The sequence below is a fragment of the Telmatherina bonti genome, assembly GCF_933228915.1.
Source record: "Telmatherina bonti genome assembly, chromosome: 1".
Classification (NCBI taxonomy): Eukaryota; Metazoa; Chordata; class Actinopteri; order Atheriniformes; family Telmatherinidae; genus Telmatherina; species Telmatherina bonti.
In genome coordinates, this window is record NC_136619.1 from 29,187,807 (window position 1) to 29,210,724 (window position 22,918).

General features: G+C 36.1%; 1 protein-coding gene across 1 annotated transcript in view; it reads left to right on the forward strand.

The window, feature by feature from the left end:
- Positions 1-22,918, forward strand: part of LOC306755224 (glypican-6-like) — a gene marked incomplete at both ends in the record, with an annotated part of 145,440 nt that overhangs the window by 72,282 nt on the left and 50,240 nt on the right. The window contains 2 exons of the mRNA XM_079239532.1: positions 4,407-4,798; positions 19,613-19,778. Coding sequence (XP_079095658.1) covers positions 4,407-4,798; positions 19,613-19,778 — 558 coding nt within the window. The remainder of the gene's footprint in view (positions 1-4,406; positions 4,799-19,612; positions 19,779-22,918) is intronic.

Genomic DNA, 22,918 nt, shown 5'->3' on the forward strand with positions numbered 1-22,918 from the left:
TAATCATAATAACTATTTACAGTAATTAGAGCAGATATCAAAGGAGCACTTTGCACTCTTTTCAGAATGACATTTATTCTGTACACTTAGATTAATAATTATTTAATGTATTTTTTTTTGTATTTGTAAATAATTTGTGTTTTTTCTGCAACAAGTTGAAATTTTCTGGCCTGGGAAATAGTGCAGTTGCTTTACATAATAACATTTTTGTTTGCCTGTTTGAAAGGTAGTGATGCTCTGAAATGAAAGTTTCCCCAAACTATTTATTTTCTAGTCTTGCCACAGCTGTAACATTTTTCCACATCCTATGATTCATACGGCTTTCATTCCTCCAGAGATTTGTTAGGATGACGATTCCTAAATGTATAGCAGTTAGCATACACATACACACCTGCACACACACATATGCACTGATATGTTTCCGAAGATTAATGCCCAGAAGGCCAGGCCTCCGAATGTTGTCCAAGGTCAATAACTCTCAATGATAATTCCCTGGCAAAATATGTACTTTGGCTAGCGGAGAGCAATTCACTCCTCATGACTTGGCAAGCTGTAGATGCTATTTGAATGTCTCTATGCAGTCTGTTTTCCAGGTAAATGGCCTTGAAATCAAACTAAAAACTTGACAGTTATGCAAAAAAAAAAAAAAAAAAAAAAAAATGCTTCTGATTATTTTAGTGTGCTTAGTGAATGCAGCACTACAAGAAGAATTGGTTTATATTTTATTACGTTACACATTTACCATTAGCTAGAACTTTTATATAAACATTTGTGTTAAAACATAAAAAGAATCGAACATTATATGTTGTGTGGGTGCTTACATTGAATGAAAACAGAGGGCATGAAATGGGATTTTACATGGTTGGATTTTAAGGGCACAGACTTAAATACAGTCAATTAAATGAAGGAGACTGTTTTAAAAGGCCTTCTAGTGGCATTAAGAGCAGGTGCTGCACCTCACACCCAGCAGGATCTGTCAGCCAACACTGCCTTTATTAGACTTCAGCTCCCCTGTTCTTGGCTCTTAAAACAGACAGCTGTTAATTGTGAACCCCAACATTTTTTGTAGAGATCCATTTTGCTGATGTATTGATGCAGTTCTGTACTGGGTGTACTGGCGTACTGGGAGTCTGTGTCTTTGTTATGTTGAAGGACTGATTGGTAACCACCACAGCCTCGTAGTTTGACTTTAGCTTATTTTGGTCCGGCTCGTTTCACTGTACTCCTTTTTTTTTTGTTCAGTCTCTTCTGAGACAAATGGGCATTGTGGTCATAAGAGTCAGATTTCAGGACATCAATAGTGGATTAAGTTGAAAATATTTATTTTATTTAACAAAATTTGCTGTGTCTTCAGTGCTACATTTTTTAAAATTGAGAAACATCTCATGCAACCAGAGATTTTGTTTCCCCTGCTACTACTTCCTGTTAGGATTCTACATTGCCAACTAGTGGATGTAATATGTATTAATTCTTTAAAAAAATGTTCTTTGCCAAATCCAAAAAAATTTTTTGAACACAAATAAGTCATTTTAAACACCAGTAAATAAACACAACCAGTATAAACAACGTGGGTGTTGCTTTTCAGTCGCCATATTTGCCATCCAACTTGAGAGTGCATTAAATGGTAACACAGATTATAGCTGGTTCAATACACAAGGGCATACATGTCCTTGATTTAGATCTAATTGGGGAAAAAAATGGAATGAAAAAGGCCCTGCAGGCTCTTAATATTTAAACAAATGTTGGTGTAATGGCAGGTCATTCAGCCAGAAAGAAACTAGAATGAGTGTCTCGGGATTGCTCTCCTTGCTCTTTTACGTTTGGACATGCTGTGCTATTTCAGAGGAAAGAAATCAGGCTTGAAGAAAATGTGACAAATACTGGGTAGCACTTAACATCAAAGCATAATATTGATTTGGCAGTAGTGCGGTATCATGATGGCAATACACAAGTTCTAACTGTGTAATACCATGTAATTATCAAAGTAATAACCAGGTTATACCCGTGTAGTAACACTCGAGTCATCGTTGTGTAACAGCCTCGCCACCACTTCTTGTGTTGCAGGTACCATATCGTGAATAGTGGTACAACATCTCGGCCTAGTGTGCTCTGCCTTGTATTTCAGCACTTCATCATCTTGAACTCATTGTATTTTCCCTACCCAATTTATTGAATTAAACATGTCTGAAAAAATGCTGCAGTGCAAAGAATTTGTCTCCATTAAAAATAGTAATAGAAAAATAAGGTTGTGTTTTGATAATTGCCTTTATTTTGATTTTATCAAAGGACATTAAAGGACAGCCAGAATATGTCATTTGTGATCAGAAGCGAGGTAATAAAAGCATAAACCTGGGCATGATGTTAGCATAAGGAAGTGTGTGCGTGTGGGTGTTTATCTTTGTGGTGCCTACATGAAGGAGGTCCTCAAGGAAAATTGGTTGGAAACCACTGAAATAAAGGCAGTGCAGAGTTTAAAGTTCCCTTTCCTAAAGCTACAGCTCTCATGCATGTTCATTTGAATATAAGGGGTTTGGTGCGTCCCAACTATTGACTGTTACTGTAGAATAGCAAACATGGCGGAGAATCTCATTATAATGCACGTGATCTGTGTGACCATTAAATGCATTGTGGCAAGATTAATTGCAACATACATGTTTAAATGCAACTAATATATTTTTTGGTTAATAGTTATGTCAAGTAATTACTGTGCTTAATCTTGAATATAATGCATTTTCCCTTGAATTCTGACAGCAAAATATTAATTTCGTGTATATTAAATACTCTCTATGTGCAGTTATTCATCACAGATTAGTAATTATCAAAGAAGGGAACTCAGTTATTAGAACAAGACATGACCATCAAGTCGAAGTGAAACTGCTATCATGACCAATTCTAAGAAATGTCAAACAGCCTGCCAGGAGAGGAGCCCTCGGACAGTTTATTAGCAAACATGACACATGAAATGTCTGCAGGGTGTTTGTTTACTAAGCAGGGTGGAGGAATATTTGACATTTGTGCTTGGAGAGATGTGTTATGATCTTCCCAACATTTACGCTTGTGAGCTCAGAAACATGGGATCCTATTAGTTAGGCTTCAGCGAGACTCCCCAGCTAATTCTGCTTTTTCTTTCTATTTTTCTCTTTGTTGACTGATTTAATTCTCAAGAGAGCAGGTGCTCACATGGAAGAAAGCAACTTGGGTAGATGACAAGAAGACAATGATTTAATTGCCATGAAAGTTAAATTTGAATTCTGTTGTCGCTCATGTGCATTTGGATTTGTCTGCGTACTTGCAATGAATCAGTGCAGTGTGCATCCATTTACTCTTGACTGTGGTGAACTTACAGTTTTATTTCATGAAGTGCAAAACTAAAATATAAAAACAGATCTTATTCATGAATTTATAGAAAAGTATTTAGCACCTTAGCACATTATTGTTCTTCAGGGAGAATACATCTTTGGATGAAGATGACAGCGTTGGCATTGTTAATTGATTTATATAACTTTAGTGTGTGGGCAGATGCATTATAATCACACAGGAAGTTAATCAGGCTGTGGACCAACATTCAGCATTTCCTTGTTCCAGCTGGGATTAGATCACTCCCTTTAGAATTTCGTACTGCAGTCTATTGTATGATTCACAACTCATTGTCAGGTTACATATTGTGTTTTTGTGCACACTACGTCAGTCCCATTTTTATGATATGGAGGATATTCTGACTGAGAGATGCTGCCTGTGAGTGAAGTGCAAAATAATTTTACATGCAAATTTCATGTTGCAATAGATAATTTTTTACTTTGCTCCTTTTTCATTCCTCTTTGATTCAAGGGTAAAAACTATGACAAAAATGTTCATTTTACATAGTAGTATTCCAACAGACTCTTCGGATAATTCAAAGGGAATGAATCTCCAGTAACTCAGTATTCAATTATAGACTCACAGGCCAGCTGCCTCGGTGAACAAATAAATAGTTTCAATGTGTCTGTGATGATAATGTACACTACTGTCTGGGTCTCAAACTTATGAATATTTTGTTTCAGTATGCAATCAGAACCTTTACATTAATCATTCATGGTCCTTGTGGCCCATTATTTCTGCTTTTAAATTATTAATGCTCTGCACTGACTTTCTTCACATCACGGGCCTATAGTCTCCTGCTCTGCATCGATACAGTATATGCAAACAAGATCATAAAATTAGTAGTTAAAGAATGTAAAACAAGAGCATTTTGAGTAGATTGTACACATTCTCCTACTTTTAACTTTTTCATTTGGTTCATATTTTATGATGAGCCATGAGATAGTTGAATTCTAGTCTAATATTAAATATAAATGTCTACATTATAACTCAGCAGCTCATCTTTTTCATCTCTTTCTCCTCTCCCCAAAACATTTATCTCTTTGTAGAGTTTTTCTTGGAGCTGCTGGACAACTCTGAGAAATCCCTCAACAGTATGTTCATAAAGACATACGGGAAGCTGTACATGCAGAACTCTGAGGTGTTCCAGGACTTGTTCACCGAACTGAAGCGCTACTACACAGGAGGCAACGTCAACTTGGAGGAGATGTTAAACGACTTCTGGTCAAGGCTGCTAGAGCGCATGTTCCAGTTACTCAATTCCCAGTACCACTTCACAGAGGACTACCTGGAGTGTGTCAGTAAATACGCAGATCAGCTGAAGCCCTTTGGAGACGTGCCCAGGAAACTCAAAGCCCAGGTCACCAGGGCCTTCATCGCTGCACGGACGTTTGTCCAAGGGCTAATGGTGGGCCGGGAGGTTGCTAACAGGGTCGCTAAGGTGAGATTAATTTTTCTTGTCATGCTCTTGTCTAAGACTTTTGTCCCCTGCTTCTGTGTGAATGTGTGTTAAGTTTTTAAAGATGCATCAGTCAGTATTACACAATGATTTTCACTGTTTGAAAATTCTCTGTAACTCCAGATTGTTTTTTATTTATTTATTTATTTTTATATAAAACCTTTGATTATTCCATTTTTTTTTTTTTTTTTTTTTTTTTGACTCCTTTAGGATGAACATGCAGGGTAAACTGATGGGTTTTGGCATGTTATTTAGATATGCATGTTAATGTATCTAGATGTTTGTGCTGGGATTGATCTTTTCATTGAGATAATGAAGGAAATGAAAACCATTATGCAATTCTAACAGGAGGTATCCAGCTGTCAAAAAGAAAGAATTTTATTGAAACAAAATACTGAAGTGCTGCCAAAGAACTTAAAAAATGAAAAGAAAAAGGCTCAGATGAAAACTGGAAGGCATGAGAGATCTGAGATGGAAATGATGACAGAGATCTGACACCAAATAAAAGGAAAACCTGGAGTATTAGTGCCAAGGCAGATGATAGCAAACAAGGTGCAGGCAATCCGTTGCTGAAAATGTAGTATTACACAAAAACAAGATGGAAATGTGACGGATACACAGGGGTTAGAGTCTGGAAAATAACAGAAAGCAAGGCAATTAAGGTGCAAGATCTAAGCGGATGACAAAACGTAAAGGAAAAAAACATAAAGGATGCAAACCCAAGTTGAATAGTTGGAAGTCTATTCTTTATTTTTCCATCATTCTGTCCAGAGGCAAATATTGTCTTTTTTTTTTTTTTGGACTCCTTTAGGATGAACATGCAGGGTAAACTGATGGGTTTTGGCATGTTATTTAGATATGCATGTTAATGTATCTAGATGTTTGTGCTGGGATTGATCTTTTCATTGAGATAATGAAGGAAATGAAAACCATTATGCAATTCTAACAGGAGGTATCCAGCTGTCAAAAAGAAAGAATTTTATTGAAACAAAATACTGAAGTGCTGCCAAAGAACTTAAAAAGTGAAAAGAAAAAGGCTCAGATGAAAACTGGAAGGCATGAGAGATCTGAGATGGAAATGATGACAGAGATCTGACACCAAATAAAAGGAAAACCTGGAGTATTAGTGCCAAGGCAGATGATAGCAAACAAGGTGCAGGCAATCCGTTGCTGAAAATGTAGTATTACACAAAAACAAGATGGAAATGTGACGGATACACAGGGGTTAGAGTCTGGAAAATAACAGAAAGCAAGGCAATTAAGGTGCAAGATCTAAGCGGATGACAAAACGTAAAGGAAAAAAACATAAAGGATGCAAACCCAAGTTGAATAGTTGGAAGTCTATTCTTTATTTTTCCATCATTCTGTCCAGAGGCAAATATTGTCTTTTTTTTTTTTTTTTTTTTTTTTTAAACAAACATTAAAACAATGCAAATTTAAATCTGAGTTCATTCAAAAATTGTGTTTGAACACTGAATTATGATGCTAAAAGCCTGTTAGTGACCGTTGGTGGGACTATTTTAGGTTAGGATGTACATGCACACATACACATATAAAAAAAAGATTGAAACACTCATATTAGTGCTGTTCTGTTTTCTACAGTCTGATGGTTTTGTCTATCTAAAACTGATTAATTATCCTGCACTGGTTATATGTTTTCTAAGTTGTTCTGTGATCACACTCCTTTAAAACAACATTACAGCTAAATGCTCTGTTAGGCATAAAATGAAACACAAACTCTGAAACATTTGAAGATATTGTCGTTTCCCTTTGATCTAAAGGTGTGGGTGGTCAGTTTAAGGCGAGTTACATATGATGGATGGTTTACACACTGTTTGCTCAACATTTCATTGGAATCACCCGCAGAGAGCAAAGCTTTGTAACAGAAAGAAGATTAAAGTGCACATCCTTCTGAGATTTCCATCAGGGATTTTTTTATGCTGTTATGATTTTGTTACTTTTTGTTCAGTGATAACATTCCCTTTGCTCGCAGTTGATTGATTGTAGACTGACTGTTTACTTTTAGATTTGTATTTTCTGCTTGATTAGACTGAAGAGTAAATATACTGTCAGAGTGTTATCAAACTGTAAATATTACATATGTGTTTGAGGGAGCTTATCTGATAAGTTTTATAATTCCATGTTAAACACAGAAAGTTATGCAACAGATTTTATAGGACATCATGAACTGAACAGTTATGTAACCACAGCTGTTTATTGTATAGTTCTGCTGTGTGGAATAGAAGTAAAACAGGCATTAATGATGTAACCAGAAGCACTTACATACAATTTTTATCATTATGTTTTTGTTTGTAAATCAGAAGTAGGTTCCTTGGAAACTCAAACATTGGAAATATATAATAAATGTTTATAATAAGTTTTCATTAAGTTTAGAATTATGATGTTGTTTAACACTTTGCATAATTTCATGACATCTGAGATATGTGTGAACTTGGGATAAAAGAGCAGCCATAGAAAAAAAAGTAGAAATATTATATCTTATAGAAGCTGAGATTAAATATGTCAACCACAGACTATTTTGATCTGTTGTTTTTGGTTTTACTGCTAATGAGTCTTAAACCACTTTGTGTCATTCAGGTTTCTTTTTAGTCGTTCCACTTTTGCAATACGATTCAAAGTACAGGGTACTGCTCAGTAGGTTTATTGCAGCTGCTCTTTAGCTCAAAGCTCATTGTTCAATTGAATTTAAAAGGGAGTCAAATTTCCACAAGAGCAAAGAACAGAAAAGTAGGCGCAAGAGTAAGATGGAAAAAAATAATGAGATGTTCACAGTTTGATAGAGAACTTAAATGATTTCTTATGTTGGAAGCTTAACTTTCTGCATTAAGTAGAGAGATTGTAGAACTGAATACATTAAACTATGTCAGAGTTTAGTTTTATAAATACAAAGCTTTAAAAAAAAACAAAAAAAAAAACAATGAGGTGAAAATGTCATAAATGATAGTGTACAGAGAAAATTAACAACAAAAAAGTTGTTTTTTTGTACGTTTTTATCTAAATAACAAAAAAAAAGAGAAAATGTATCACATCTTGATAAAATGCTGGAATTATCTTAAACTAAATAGATGAACTGAAAACTGTTTTATTTATTTGAGGGTTAAACTATAGTAAATATATTTATTAAATATACAGTAGATTATGTAAATGTGATAATGATACAACTAAATATGCATATATCATAATCATAATTGTATCATGTAATATTAAAGTAATAAAGCCTACATAAACTGATTTTTCTGAGAACTTTTTACTTGTTTTTTTATTTGTTTCCTCTAAGTTTATAAATAAGTGCATATTATCTGCCATGTCAAACGCGTGTGACAGCTACAATGACTTGAAAGATGAAAAAGTAAACATATATTTAAAAAGATTTTTTTTTTTTTTTTTTTCATATAACAGCATCCTCCAGTGTGTGTCCTATGCTGGGGGTCGGCTCTGTCTCAGACATAAGTTAGGAGTCGGTCATCTTTAAGGTCCATCATTCCTCCTATCTAACTAGTTAGCTTTCCACCTGCCATCAGAGACAGTTATTTCATATGAGATTAACAAAACTAGTTGAAATAAGCATCTCCATACAATCTGTCCTCAGCCTGAAAGGTGGCACCATTCTGGATCAAATCCCATAATCGTTGTTCCCCCATCAATTATGAAGTGGTGCCAGGAAGCTGTGTGGCATTGCTGTAGGCTGTCAGGCTGGCGAGCAACCAGCGAGCTGGAGGTGAAAAGGTTGCTTGACATGACAAATCACCTTGACTTTAAAACCGGCTTCCACACTTTCAGTGACAAAGCACTCACTCTTGTGTTCTCACAGCACACTATAGAAGCACAATTTCAGCTTTTTTGGATGCATGTATGCAGTATTTCTCAGTTCCTCATTGACAAGCCAGTAAAGTGTCATTTTTCTCGAAGTAACATATCTGCATTTATTAGCTTTAGGCCTTTTAGCAGTATGTTTTATGGGCTGCTTGAGCAAATATGGTTCATAACTACTATAAAAACTTGGTTGCTGTGCCACAGAACGTGGAGGTGACACTATACACTGTTTCTTATTCTGTTAAGTTAGTAGTAGTTGCAGCAAACTACTCTTCATAAAAGTGTTGAATTTAGCATCACTTCTACAACTACGTGAGGATTGCTCCTAATCTGCTGGCTGTAGTCAGTGATTAGTTGCTTTGTCATGCTAGAAAACTTTCCCTGTTTCAGTTGTGATGGTATAAGGACAAAACTGCAAGCAAAGGTACAAAATGATGATTATGATGATTCAAATTCTTATGTTTGACTTGCAAGTTGCAAACAGGCTTCATTAGCTCTAATTTTTTTTTTAGTTTTATCTGTTTCATGGAGAGAATGGGAGTGGGATAAACTGATGCTTATAAGATGTAATTACAGTGACGCCTTTCAACTGAAGGCCACCTTAGTCTCATCATCTGCCAAGCTGATACACACTTTAGCTGACTTTGCAAAGAGATGTGACAAGCATTTAGGACATGGCTGTTGTCAGGCTGGGGCTAGAGTAGTTATACCTTCATTAAAAAATGGAGGATTATTAATGTTTGTCATCATTAAAGTTGAGGTGCACTCAACTGGAAATACATAACACACATCAAGAGTCATTTCAAACTTGGTTTTGAATTTCAGTATCTTTTATTAGTTACTTTAGATTGGTTTATGGCAGCAAAGCAGTGTCATGCTACACTTGATATTTTCACTTTAACCACATGGCCATTCATGGCAAATAACAGCTAAAGGAAGCATCACAGAGCTGAGTTTTTGACTGTAACTGGTTTCAGTTTTTAAAAGCAGCAAACTTTAACGTGAGAAATGGGCAAAGGTGGGCTTTTGGGATGAATAAGTAAAGTTAGTTACTGGAACGTAACTTTTTGCCACTGTAAAGTGTAATGAGTAAAGAGCTGAAATATATAGGGGTTTTGCTAAGTATGTTTTTATAGCTAAACTGTTGTCAATGGATCAGTCTGTGGGATTGACGTGATGGTCATTTGACAAAAGAATGCAGGTGATGAGTATTGAAAAACTTAATGTCTAAGCAAATGCAGAGATCGTAGATTGAACTCTGGAATGTAATGTGTTGATGTTCACATTAGTGAACAGAGATACGCAGTTACGCAGGTGGTTGAAGACGTTATAGAAAAATACTTTTCTGAACCAACCAGAGAGATTATTTCATGTCATAAGATCCATTGGTTCAAATAATTTAAAGAAAAAAAAGTTAGGATTGGAAAGGAACACCTAAATTCCATAGTTTTCACTCATACTTTGTGGTTTATGTCACATGCGGTAACGCCTCTTAGGGCTGTGTGCACCGCCTGGGGCAGGACCCAATGCTAGCCAATACAATGGAGAAGAAGCTTGTTGCTGTTTAAGGTTGTGGCAAATAGTCTTAATCGATTTGTTTTTGAGATTCAATTACATGTATGATAAACCATTAATGCTAGCGGTAAAAAAAGTCAGATTTCTACATTCATTGATCTATATTCTAAAATAATCCAATATGATATTGAATGTCCATCCTTAGCCCAGCATCAGTGTAATAACTCCCCCGTGAATCCAAATCCAACACTAAACACTTGAATTTCTCTTTTTTTTTTCATTGTTATCTTTGAAGGTATAACTGATACCACTGTAGTCAGAAAACATGTGACTTCTGTCAGATGTCTGCATGCAGCTTGTGGTGAGTGACTCCAGCAAGAGATCACTTATGGTTTGAACCCAGAAAACTAAATTAATTGTTAAATTTCCCTGGCCTGCGAGTTTAAAATGACAAAATGTGCCTTTTCCAAAAAAACAGCTTCTTTTTAACCATCTGTCATTTCAATTCTCCACATTTCTTTAGCACAGGATGATGTACCGACAATGATGAGCCATACATAATTACTGCTAACAGACAGCTCTGCATGCAGCAAAGCATCCAGAACAGGAGAGATATCACTCCATAAAATGGGATTCACTCGCCTTGCACTGAACAGTTTCCTGGGCCTATATCCTGGATTAAGAGGACAGACTCTGGCTTACAGTTTATGATGACCATTAAGAGTTTTATCCTGGATGTACTTAAAACACAGTCCAGCCACATTAAGACCTGCTCAGAGAAGATTGCAGGGATTTGGACTTTTTCAGTGGTTAAAGGTTCAAGCTTTTAAAGCTCTCATCACTCACTCTGCATACACATGGGAAGCCAGTCTAGGCCTTTGTGCATTTTTAGTCATGATGATGGAAGCAAGCAGGGTATTTTGCACAAGGGGATTTGTTTTCCCTGATGGCTTACAGTATAACGTTGATCTCATTATATACTCATTTTGAACCATGAACTGTCAGATAATTTCACATTAAGGTCTACAGCAGTTTCTAACTTTTACACATTTACCTCAGATTGTCAGCCTCACAGATACATTTGCTGATCTGAGTAGGACCAGCTGTCATTTGTTTCCGTGGTTTCCTTGTTGACTGTCTTTATTATTTCATTGTTAATACAATGAAAATAATATGACATATATATTAACTTAACTTTTTTACTGGTGCGGTAAAAAATTTAAAGTTAGTATTTTTATTTTACAAAAAGTACAACATTTTAAGCTCAAGGAAGCATGGACAGACTGGAACTTTATGCATTGTCAAATCAACCTATGAAATCTGCAAAGGAAAAGCAAAATGTCCCCTTTGATGTCCTATTTTTCTTTTTTCTTTTTTTTTACATTATATTACTTCTCTTTCCTGTTGGTGACCTTCCACCACCTGCCATTTTTCTGCAATTTCACTGGAACATTGAATAAACAAATGATTTTGAAAATATTGATATTTGAACAAACATTATTTGAAATGCACACTCTGCCTAAATGAAAGAAAATTACTTTTGTGCTTTGATTCACTAATGATTCACAGATTTCGAAGAAATGAAAACCAGAGTTTGTTTCACAACATTTTCAGAAACAATTTAATTTAATATTAGATTCTTCAAAATCAAAACAGACTTTGAAATAGCAGGCAGCAGTGGTTAGTTCTATGGAACGCCATCTTGGTCACCACATAAGTACATTATATTACTATTAATAATTACATAACTAAAACTAGATTAAGAAATATATGTATAAGATTTGTAAACACATGGCTTTAAAATAACTGTAAAAATAAAAAACACAAGCTATGTAAAATAAATAAACAAATAAATGAATAAGCAAAATTAAAATTTTACTTTTAAATTGCTATTTTGATAAATAGAATAGTAACGATTGATTTAAAAAAAAAAAAACTTCTATAATCTGTGACTATCTGATTTTGCAGAAAACATGGCAATTTATCTAAATTAAATGAATGACTGTTGAACAGCTCAACATATTTAAATGAAAATGGATTAAAGAAAGGGTGTGAAATATTTTAATGTATTAGAAACCACCAATAGGACCTATTTATCCAGTAGATACTAAAATACTTCAGTTTAAGTGCCCTGATAGAGAACTAAAACATCTTGAGTGAGGATTTTTCTCAGGGCAGATTAAGTGACTTCTTCAATAAGAGAACTTGCTCCATCCATGTTTGGTAGCTAATGTCCACTGATACAGATGCGCCATACAAACTTCCCTCTCCCTCTCTCTCTCTCTCTCTCTCTCTCGCTCCTCTTTCTGTCTGACTGTTTCCTCCCCTCTCACTGGCTCACAGCTCAGACAGCTTGCAGGGGATAAGGCCTCAGCCACAGTGCTGTGATGGCAGATGGCAACTGGCTCAAAAAGGCTGGCACGTCATTGGGAAATGTGCTGCACCAAAGATGTCCTTTTTAATTAAAAGATTTTGATCTGCGGTGAACTGCTAAATGTTGGGGGGGGGGGGGGGTGAAAGACAGCGTGCGGTTTGGAATACAAGGAAATTATATGAAAGGATAATAAAGAAATGTACTGTACATACTTTGTACGGACTTTTGCTGCCTTCTATTTCATGTTGGGAACTCTAAAAGATTCTGACTCAGGCAGTTTGAGCATGAGTGAGAGGACATTCTGAGAGTAAAAGAAAAAAAAATAAAGAAAGAAAGAAATTGGAAATTTTCAGAAATTGTGGGGAATATCCATAAAATTTTAACATGAAAGTACTTCTGGTCCATCTGTCTTACCCAGGAGTGAAAATATGTCACATCATCAAATCCTGGCTGCCTATTTCACTCTTATGACTTCTTTTTTGCACCTTGATTTCAAGTGTGTGGCACCACATCTTTATTTAACAAGCACTTAGAGAAGGTTGTCAGCTCCAGTGTTGTGACATTTGTCCAGAGGTTTCTTGGCAGCCACCAGAGACATGTTTGGCCCTGACATTCAGGCTGGACTGCAGACCTTTAGAGTCCGATGGACAGAGTGAATGCTACACTTTCATTCGGGAGGCACCACCACAGATGGATAACAATGTAGGGTTGTAAAGTCTTGTACTCGCCAGAGATGATGGCTGGCTCATAGTACACGGTGCATAGTCATCATACAGGGCGTGCTTGGCTTTTAACATGTTTGCACCTGTCGTGGTAAATTAAAGAAACAGCCTGTGCTCCTACTCCAGATATGCTTGGAGCACGGTACAAGTCAGGGTACATCAACGGGTGATCCCGGTGCATTGACAAAGACAGACCTGAGCTGACTTGTGGGGGGTCGCAGGGGCCCACCAAGTGCCACTGTGTTGTTTTATCGAGGCCCAGCTGCTCACATTTTGTTTAATCTGTCATTCTCAGACATTCATTGATGTGACATCAACTGATTTTAGTGTGGCCTCTCTGGAATTGTCTTGGCTCCATCTTACATTTAAAAAGCAGAGAAGGGAGGGGCTAAAGTTCACAGAGAGGCGTAGAGAGGTGTGATAAGTAAAAGTACAAAGTGCAACAGACTGTATTGACAGCTTTGGTGCATATATGGTCCCCAGTCTGACTTTTTTTTAATGTTCATCCCAAGTTGTTTTTTTTTTTTTTCACTCACTCATTTGGTCTCTAAAGCTCTCTAGTTTAAATATGCATGCTTTACAGTAGCAAAAAGGGTCCTCAGATCATCTTGCACCAAGGCCAGTGTGTTTTTTTACTGTCTCTACAAAACCTGTTTCATTTTTTTTCACTTTTTAAAATAACTTTCCAAATGCAAACGGTTTCTGTACAAAATAAAAACCCAATTTGAGTGAATTTAAACTTTAAAATTGTCACTCCATCTTCTTAACAGACAGGGAATCTGACAATATCTGCTGTGTACCTTAATTCTTGTTTTGTCAAAAGAAAAATCAGGGGCCTCTGTTTGCAACTTCCACAGAGACAAATGGAAAATGTTCTGCTCTGGAACTTTTCTGATTAAGAAGTGGGAATGTTTAGACAACTATAACAATATGGTAAAGGTCAGTTTACCTTACGCTGAAATAAATGCAGTACCTCTCTGATGAGTCCAGTTTCACATTATAAAAGATTATTTATTAGCAAACCTATTGAAATATTCCCTGATATAAGCATCATTTATCGATTCATTTATTTATTCCTTACAGTTTTCATTTCACTAATAAATGACACATTTTCTTGCAACAAAATCTTGATTTGGCTACAAAGTAAAGCTGTCATGTTGTGGAATTGAAAGCTATGAAAGATTTTACTAAATAACAAAAACAGAGAGGGCAGTTTTGTATCTGTTACCTGCTGCAGAAGAACAGTTATACTGTCAAATGCATATAACAAATAATGCTACACCATATTTATATTACTGAATGAAATCTGCAATTCATAAAAGATATTCATTGCAATCAGATTATTTTGATCATTTTTGCAATAAATAGGTTTTTAATTTTGCATTGAAGTCTTTAAGGTTTCCTTTGGAATGCAACTGTTTCCTTTGGAAGAAATCAACCCGAGTGAAGTTTTACACAGTGATTTGTGAAATCAGGCACATGTTTCTCTTGGCAGCAGATGGTGGTCTGATTTGCACAGTGACAGATCACTCATATTGCCATTGACACTAATGGCTGTGGAATTGAGTGGGGACGCCAGGGTAGCATTGCAGTCTTACATCCTTGTCCAATCAGCGCAAAGCGATGCAACCTGTCACAATAATTATGACGGAACTATTGAGACTTTTTTTTAGCAATAGACTCTGTCCCACTAGTGTTCCCCTTGATTGGCCTTGGTAGCTTGAAAAGTCATTGTCATTTCTCACAACTTCATTACTTGGTGGCACAAAGCAATTTCCATCGTCTGCGCTCTTCCCACTCTGTTACGCCTAAAGGGAGTTCATACCATATGCACATGACAACACCTTGTCGGAGAGACAAGGTGGCGTCTTCTAAGAGTATTTTCCAGAGTTATCTCCCATTACTACAGCGAGCCGGGTCTTTTTTTATTAAGTCTTACTTTTTTTTAAAAATTATTTTTAATCTAATTGCTGATATTGAATTAAGGTGAATAAAAAGGCTCCTCACTGTGGCCTTAATGGGCTGCAATTAAGCTGCTCTATTATTAGCAAGCTTTTTAATTTTTTTTTTTTTTAAATAAAATTTTCAGAAGCAGTCACCTGCCCCACTCACCTGCCAAAAAAGGAAGAGAAATTATGCAATAGTGGGCAAAAAGTAAAGCCGAGACTTAAATGTTTGTTTTTTTGTTTTTTAATAGAAAATGTCAATAAACATTGGCAGCAAAATGTTTATATATATATATATATATATATATATATATATATATATATATATATATATATATATATATATATATATCAGAGTGAGTGTACCCATTATGAGTAACTCTATTTTCCTTAATTTTGAGAATGTTTAAATGATTAATTTAACTTCAGTCTTTCAGCAAGACCCACTTTAACACAATTAACACTTGCTGGGTATTTTATATGTGCACATCGCTTCTTGCACATTTAATGTCTTTATACTTTCTGCACCACTTAATAACATGCACATTTTCCTCGTGCACAAACACTTTCCCCTTGCAGTGTTATCATAGCACTTAAACATCAGATGAGTAGATTAGTGATTTAATCTTACTCTGGATCTGAAGCATCTCACTTGTGAGCCTTTTTCCACAGCCTGCTGTGAAATATTCCTCTGCTCAACTGTAAATAAGTGCTAACAAGATTATCAGATTACCCTTCATCCAGGGAAACCAACGACTGCTGGGCACAGCAACGGCACTGAAGAAAAGAAATTGCTGTAAGATAATTTTGTCAGGAGGCTCAATTTTAATGCAAATTTTCCAAACTCTTACTAAGCTTTGGGGCAGATTAAAATATTTCAACCATTTACAGTACAAAATACATTTCTGGGGTTGCCAGTGAAAAACCATGTGGAATAAAGAGAGTAAGTTTGAAGCTGATCTTCTGTTAAGAAAATTATGCAAATTTTCCTCTGTATCTTAAACTGTCTGCCTTGAAAGTAGGCCAAGTGTAATTGAAATGTCAGATCCAAGAAATGCTGTATATTGTTTAATCCCCTAAAAGAATATTGCTATATGTTATTATTGTAGGACGGTAAACAATAGTGTGGTATAGCTAATATAAATTAAATCACTGCTCGCAAATAATAATTAGATAAAATACCATACCGCTTTCTTTGCCTTCCACTGCAGTGTTGCTGTTATTTATAGTCTTGTAACTCTGTCTTCATGTATTAACTTAAGAATGTTGGAAAGTTAACATGTCACCTTTTCTTTTTTCTTTTCAAATAATGGTTTTTGAGACTAAATTTAATGTCCTTTCACAAGTACAGTGGCTGGACCAGGCTGAACCATCTGAGAACACAAATGGGAATAGCTCTCTTCTTTTTCCTCTGTCACTGTGGAAAACATATTTCTATGCAAATTAGCCAGTGAAATCAAATAATTCAAGTATATGTATAGGAAAATGTTACATTTGATCTTTGGGAGTTGAGTTATTGACATGGAATGGGGTAGAGAGATTGCTGGAGATGAATTAAGCTGGCAGCAGGAATGGAAGTGTAATCTTAAAACTGTCTATGTCCTGTCTTCTTGCAGATAGGTAAATTGCATACAGCAGGCTAACTTTGTGAATTTATGTATACAGTGGTAACTTTTGAAGATTGAAGCACAATGGAGGCACAAGTCAAAATCTAATGATAAGTTGCCTGTTGGTGAAAACTGCTGCAAAAGTTGTGTGGGTGAATAATGTAGGCATTTATCGCTTTTTTACTAACATAATGATAAGTATTATTGTGATAAAACCAAAAGTTTGCATTTAAAACTGAAAGCCCCTCAAGGAATGAAAGCTTCTTCTTTCTACAGCAAACACAATGCTTGGCATTTAGCTGGTTCTGTTTCTCTGTCCAAATGTGGTGACAGCACCTGCCTATTCCCTCTGTTTGTCTTGTCCAGTCTTCTCTCCATCTGCTTCATCTGTATCTGTCCCTCTGTCTTCTTGTTTGTCCACGTTGTTGGCAGTGGCTCTGGCTTTTTGTACTGCCCTCTCTTTCTCTGTTTGATTTAATTTCTTTCTTTTAAAGAAAAAAAAAACTGTGATTTAGGAAATAAAAAAAATATAAATAACTCACAGGTAATGTTTAATGCCATAGTAAAGATATATATATATATATATATTCATATATGTACATATATACACATGAATGTATTTATGTATGCATGCACATAAATACAAGTAGCTGATTTCAACCTTTGCACAAAGTCTCCTAAAGAGCGAGGTCAAGCTGAAGGTTACAGATTTTACAGTGTGAAACAACAGAAACCTTAAAAATTTAAAATTGATTTGATCAAATATTCTATTTTGAATTTTCATAGCTCTGCATCAGACAGTTGTTCACTTTGTTACTGCATTTGTTTTTCATCATAAAATGTCCAACATTGTTCTTGCTGTTTTCTGAGACAGTCTAGTTTGAAATATGAGGTTTGTTTCTTTTTTTTTTTTAACCCTGCAAATTGTAAGAATCTGAAATTCAGGTATCCAAAACACATGCCTATATGTATTTATATTATATTTATTGGTGCTATTAGCATCCTGTTATGCATTCATATGCAACATATAATAATATTTTCACATTTGTTGTCCTCTTTTGGACAAATATGTCTCATTTGCATACTTTATAAACTTGTATTAAAAACAAAATGTGTGATGAGCGTTCTGGGTTTGGTAACTTCCAGGCTGAGTTAACATTCCTGTATTGGCAGGTTTAGATAATTTCTGCATTCTTACATAAACTTGTTTTCCATCCATCCATTTATCCATTTCTATACCACTTATTCATATTCAGGGTTGCAGGAGAGCTGGAGCGTATCCCAGCAGCTACTAGGCAAGAGGCGGGGTACATCCTGGGCAGGTTGCCAGTCTATCACGAGGCTAACACAGAGAGACAAATTGTTGCTATACAACCATTTAAATTTACCATTATATAGTTTTATCAGTTTGCTGTAGGGGTTTAGAAGCCTTTTTCATGAATAAGTTTCATACATGTCTGCTATGAAACATGGTCAAATTAAACTTGTTTGTCGAAGAGTCACATATGTTCACTGCCATCTCTGAAACATATAAACATTTCACAAGACTAGAAGCATGCAGTGGTGAAAATGACATCCACCAACCTCCTTTAATGGCTTTATTACAAGACATGGCGTGATGTTTGTGGCAGATTGCAAATGCCAAAGATGGTCGATTAGATCCGTGTTGTTTGTTGCCAAACAATAGTGGAAGCTAATACATTAATAGTGGAATCTCCGCCTTCCCTCTGTCTGTTGGTCTGCCTCTGCCTTATCTCATCTCAACCTACTCATCTGTTTTCCCCCTAACACACAAATATACACACACAGGTGGCCTGGTCATCGCAACAGCCGAATCAAAGTGTAAATGAAATGTTAAAAACAGACTGAATGGCAGAGTGATGCTGGATGTGGTGTCACACAGAGCCTGTGATGTTGCCATGGAACTTGTCATAGTACACTAAGGTGGTTTTCTTTTTCCAGGTCAATTTATGTTTCTTTTCTTGTCTTTTAATCTGTGCAGTATTTATATCGGTAGGCATTGTGCAGTCTTTGTTTCGGCTTTACTTTGTTCCATCTCACAGTATACAAAGCCTCATAATCTGGAAGAAACTAAAAGAAAAATGTCAAGGTTGAGTAAATAGCAAATATTAAATTATTTTTTAAATTGCATTTATTCATTTATTTATTATATTTTTTGTTTTATTTTGCCTTCATATTGAGAAAAACTACCTTTGCGTGTCCTTTTTTTTTTTTTTTTTCGGTAGACTGGTGTCTCTTCTAGATATGAATCTCTCTGCGTATAGAAGGCAACTGTATGGCCCTTCACTGTCCGATCTGCATCGTCCCCTGCACACACACACACACACACACACACACACACAGCAGTACACTCGAGAATGTATGCCACACAAAATCTAAAGTCAAGCATGAATACAGAGTCTGACAGGCCAATTATCAGATATTCTCTCCGTTCTGCATCCCCACCTCGGAAGGAAAGCAGACGTGAGAATCCTGTCACTTTCACTCTAGCTAATACAATGACATGAACCAACAACAAAAGGCAGAGCTTTCACAAAAGAATTGAGATGGACAGAGTTGTAAACCTTGTATCAACATACAGTTTATCTTGTGGGTTGTCACATTTCAAGCCTGGGAGAATCCAGTGATACAGTGCAGGGATGTTTGTCAGGAGCTGGAATGCATTTGAGTCCCGTCCCTCCTTAAGTTTCAAATGTCACTTGTGTCGTGCAATATTATCAATTTCATCTCCATGTATCATACTACATGTCCTGAAGAGCATTTCTTTTGCTTTGCAGGTGAACGTAGTTCCTGCGTGTGTCAGAGCCCTGACCAAGATGCTGTACTGTCCGTACTGCCGCAGCATGCCTGGCCTGAAGCCTTGTCCCAACTACTGTCACAACGTTATGAGGGGCTGCTTAGCAAACCAAGCAGACCTCGATGCTGAATGGAACCTTTTCATCGGTGAGACTCAAACTGAGTACCCTTGCACCTGTTTCTCTCTCTTTTTTTTTTTTCTTTATAGGTTTTCCTGTCTGTGTGTGAAACTTCAGCTTGTATTTCAAAGTCTGCATGTGTCTTTTCCAAGGCAGTGTCTTTGAATAGTCTTGGTGGGAATTCAGTAGGATGTGCTGTGTTAGATTCAGCTTTAAAGGATTTACAAAGACAAAACTGAAATCTTATTTGTGCAACCATTTCTCCTTTTTTTTCCTGTCTGAAATGTTGTTTGCTATTGCTGGAGCCCTGGCATACTGCTTAAAGCTCTGATCCCTGCTGTTTTGGATTGATAAAGGAGAGCAGATCCTAGGCAAACACATTTTCTATAGTGTTTCCAGCTGAGCTTGGTGAGTAATATAGCACTTCTGTTCAGCTGTTAAGTAGCTGGCTGCTGTAAGCCCTCCTGTTAAATGGATACCGAGGATGCACATAGAGTGCTCCCTCTGGATCTTTTGTAGGCCGCTGCTTTATTTGTTATGTACCCCAATCTTAGCCTACCACCCACACTTAAAGATTTTTTTTTTTTTTTTTTTTTTTTTAAATGGGGCAAGGTTTTTAAGACACTTCCCTGTGGACTGTGTGTCAAGTGAACTACACTTCTAATCTTTTGGCTGTTTGGTGACAGGCCTGTCATCTGAGAAACTGTCAAATGACGTACCGTTTGTTCTCTCCAATGGCACGCCTGAAGTCTCAGATCAACACGGGCCCTTGTGCACTGAATGAGATGTCTCAGCTTTATGACATGTGTTAAAAAGTTAGTGTCTTGTTTAGTTGTAAAGAGGCAAATCTACTGCCACAACGGGACAATGTGTTTGACAGTAATGGGGGAAAAAAAACTGCTGTTGAACTGGAATGATGAACCTAGTTAAATCCAAATACCCTTGAGGCGTTAAGAAAATTTGATTTTTTTTATTCGGAATGTTTGCGTGCAAAGAAATTGTTTTCCCTCATAGAAAAGAAAGTGTTGTGAAGGGTGTCATAATTACAAATGTGGAACTGAAGGGAGGTTTATTTTCAACCTTAAAAGCTTATTTCTGTTTTTTGTTTTTTGTTTTTTTTTTTTTGTATAACAGCTGACATCTCGCATTCATTATCTGTTCCTAAAAACTTCGATTAGCTTCCTATGCAGCTCAGAGGAAGTATTGATTTCCTTTTCAGAGACAGCTTTGAAACGTACCACAGGCCAGTTCTCATCACTGAAGCAGATCTTTGCATTGTAGGAACTTATAGATTGAGTTCACCCACAGTCTGTCATTGTCACCTCTTAAATCATCACATATTAGAGAAACCTCTGTGACAGACATGGCCCTTACATTTTAGGAGCCTTCAGTGGCATTTACCAAAGGACTTTGTTTCATCTTTAATGTCATTTATAAAAAGGATAGCTTTACCTGGAGGAGGAGGGTCTTATTTATCGTTAAATATAACAGAAAGAGCTCAAATATACACGAAGCAGTTTATGTTGAACTAAATTAGGGTATTTTTTTACAGAAAGGTTTTACCTCCCTTTTTTATTTGGAATTAAATGTCAAAATTTTTGAAAACCTTAGCTAGATTTATATGAAGTCAATAAAAAAATCTAATAAATACTTTAGTATCTAAATGAAATCGCTGTAACTTTTATTCCCTGACATTTCTGCTGGATTATTGATATCATATGGGGTGGTTTGGCACACACAACCATTTGAGTCTGTGTCAGAAGATCATTGAGGACTAAAGTAGTCTTTGTGGTTAAGCTTTTTCTGATGTCAGATGTGAATAATTTTCATTTGAGTAAAGCTTTTACTGTAGTTTGGTTTTCAGTTAGTCATTTTCTTAACCACTTAGTCCAATTAAAGGTCACAGGGAAGCTGGAGCCTATCCCAGCAATCATTGAGCAAGAGGCGGGGTATACCGTGTACAGGTTGCCAGTCCATCACAGGGCCAACACAGAAGGACAAATAACTATTGCGGCTCACATGCACATCTACGGAGAATTTAGAGTGATCAGTTAAGCCAGCATGCATGTTTTTGGATGGTGAGAGGAAGCTGAAGTACCTGGAGAGAAGCCACACAGAGAAAACATGTAAATTCCATGCAGAAAAGCCTTACTAACAGTATGCTGTTACAGTACGCTAAATCAGTAAAAGAAAGTTTTTTAAGTAGAATATACAAAAATAAAAAGAGTGGTCCCTTTGCAAATGAAGAGAATAATAAAATGTTAATTCTGACTTGGAGTTAAATATTTCCACAAGCGTGTGCCAAACAGTGGAAAAAAATGGACAAGATTAATACATATTATATCAATATTCTTTTGCTCCTTGCTCTTTTCACACAATTTTTATTTTTTATTTTTAGGAAAGGTAACATGTAAGACTTGTTATCACTTATATAACTGGGTATGTTAATTTACAATAAACTAATTATGTATTTGCTGCCAACCACTTGCTACCAATTAAAAAATGTATATAAGAAATGAGGTTCAGGTACATATCAACCTTAATGCTTGAAACATGTTTTTTTTAACCATGGCAGGAAATTGCAGTTTATTAGATGAACTAGTCTCAGAACCTTTTCTTCTACCCATGCTGGTTTATTAGCTGGACATAAGTTGAAACCATTACAATCATTAGTACAAACCTTGTATGCCTGCTCTTTACTGCATGTAAATGTAGCCTGTTGTGTGTCTTCAACCTGATGAAAAATGAGAAGACATACTGGCCTCAGTAGAACAACTACCCTTCGGTTTAATAATTATTCAAACAAAAGAATGAACAGAAAGAAAAGGCAGAGAAGTAATAGAATAAATAAAATAAAATAAAATAAAATAATTTAAAAAAAAAAAACCCCAATCAAAACATTAAAAGAAAGTAAACTAATCCAATGACCACACACTCTGAAGGTCAGCGAGTTATGCAGTGAGACACAGCAGTACTCAGTGTGTTTAAAGCAGCAACATTTTTGCTAGATGGCACCTGACAAACTGCTCTTCTAAATGATTAAAATGAATTGAATGGCTTTGCAGATTATCAAGGATCTTTTGACATTAATACAGCAGAGCCACAAGAATTCAAGAAGAAAAACAAACGCTTGTATAAACCAAGAATGCTGTGAGAAGAAAATCCAAC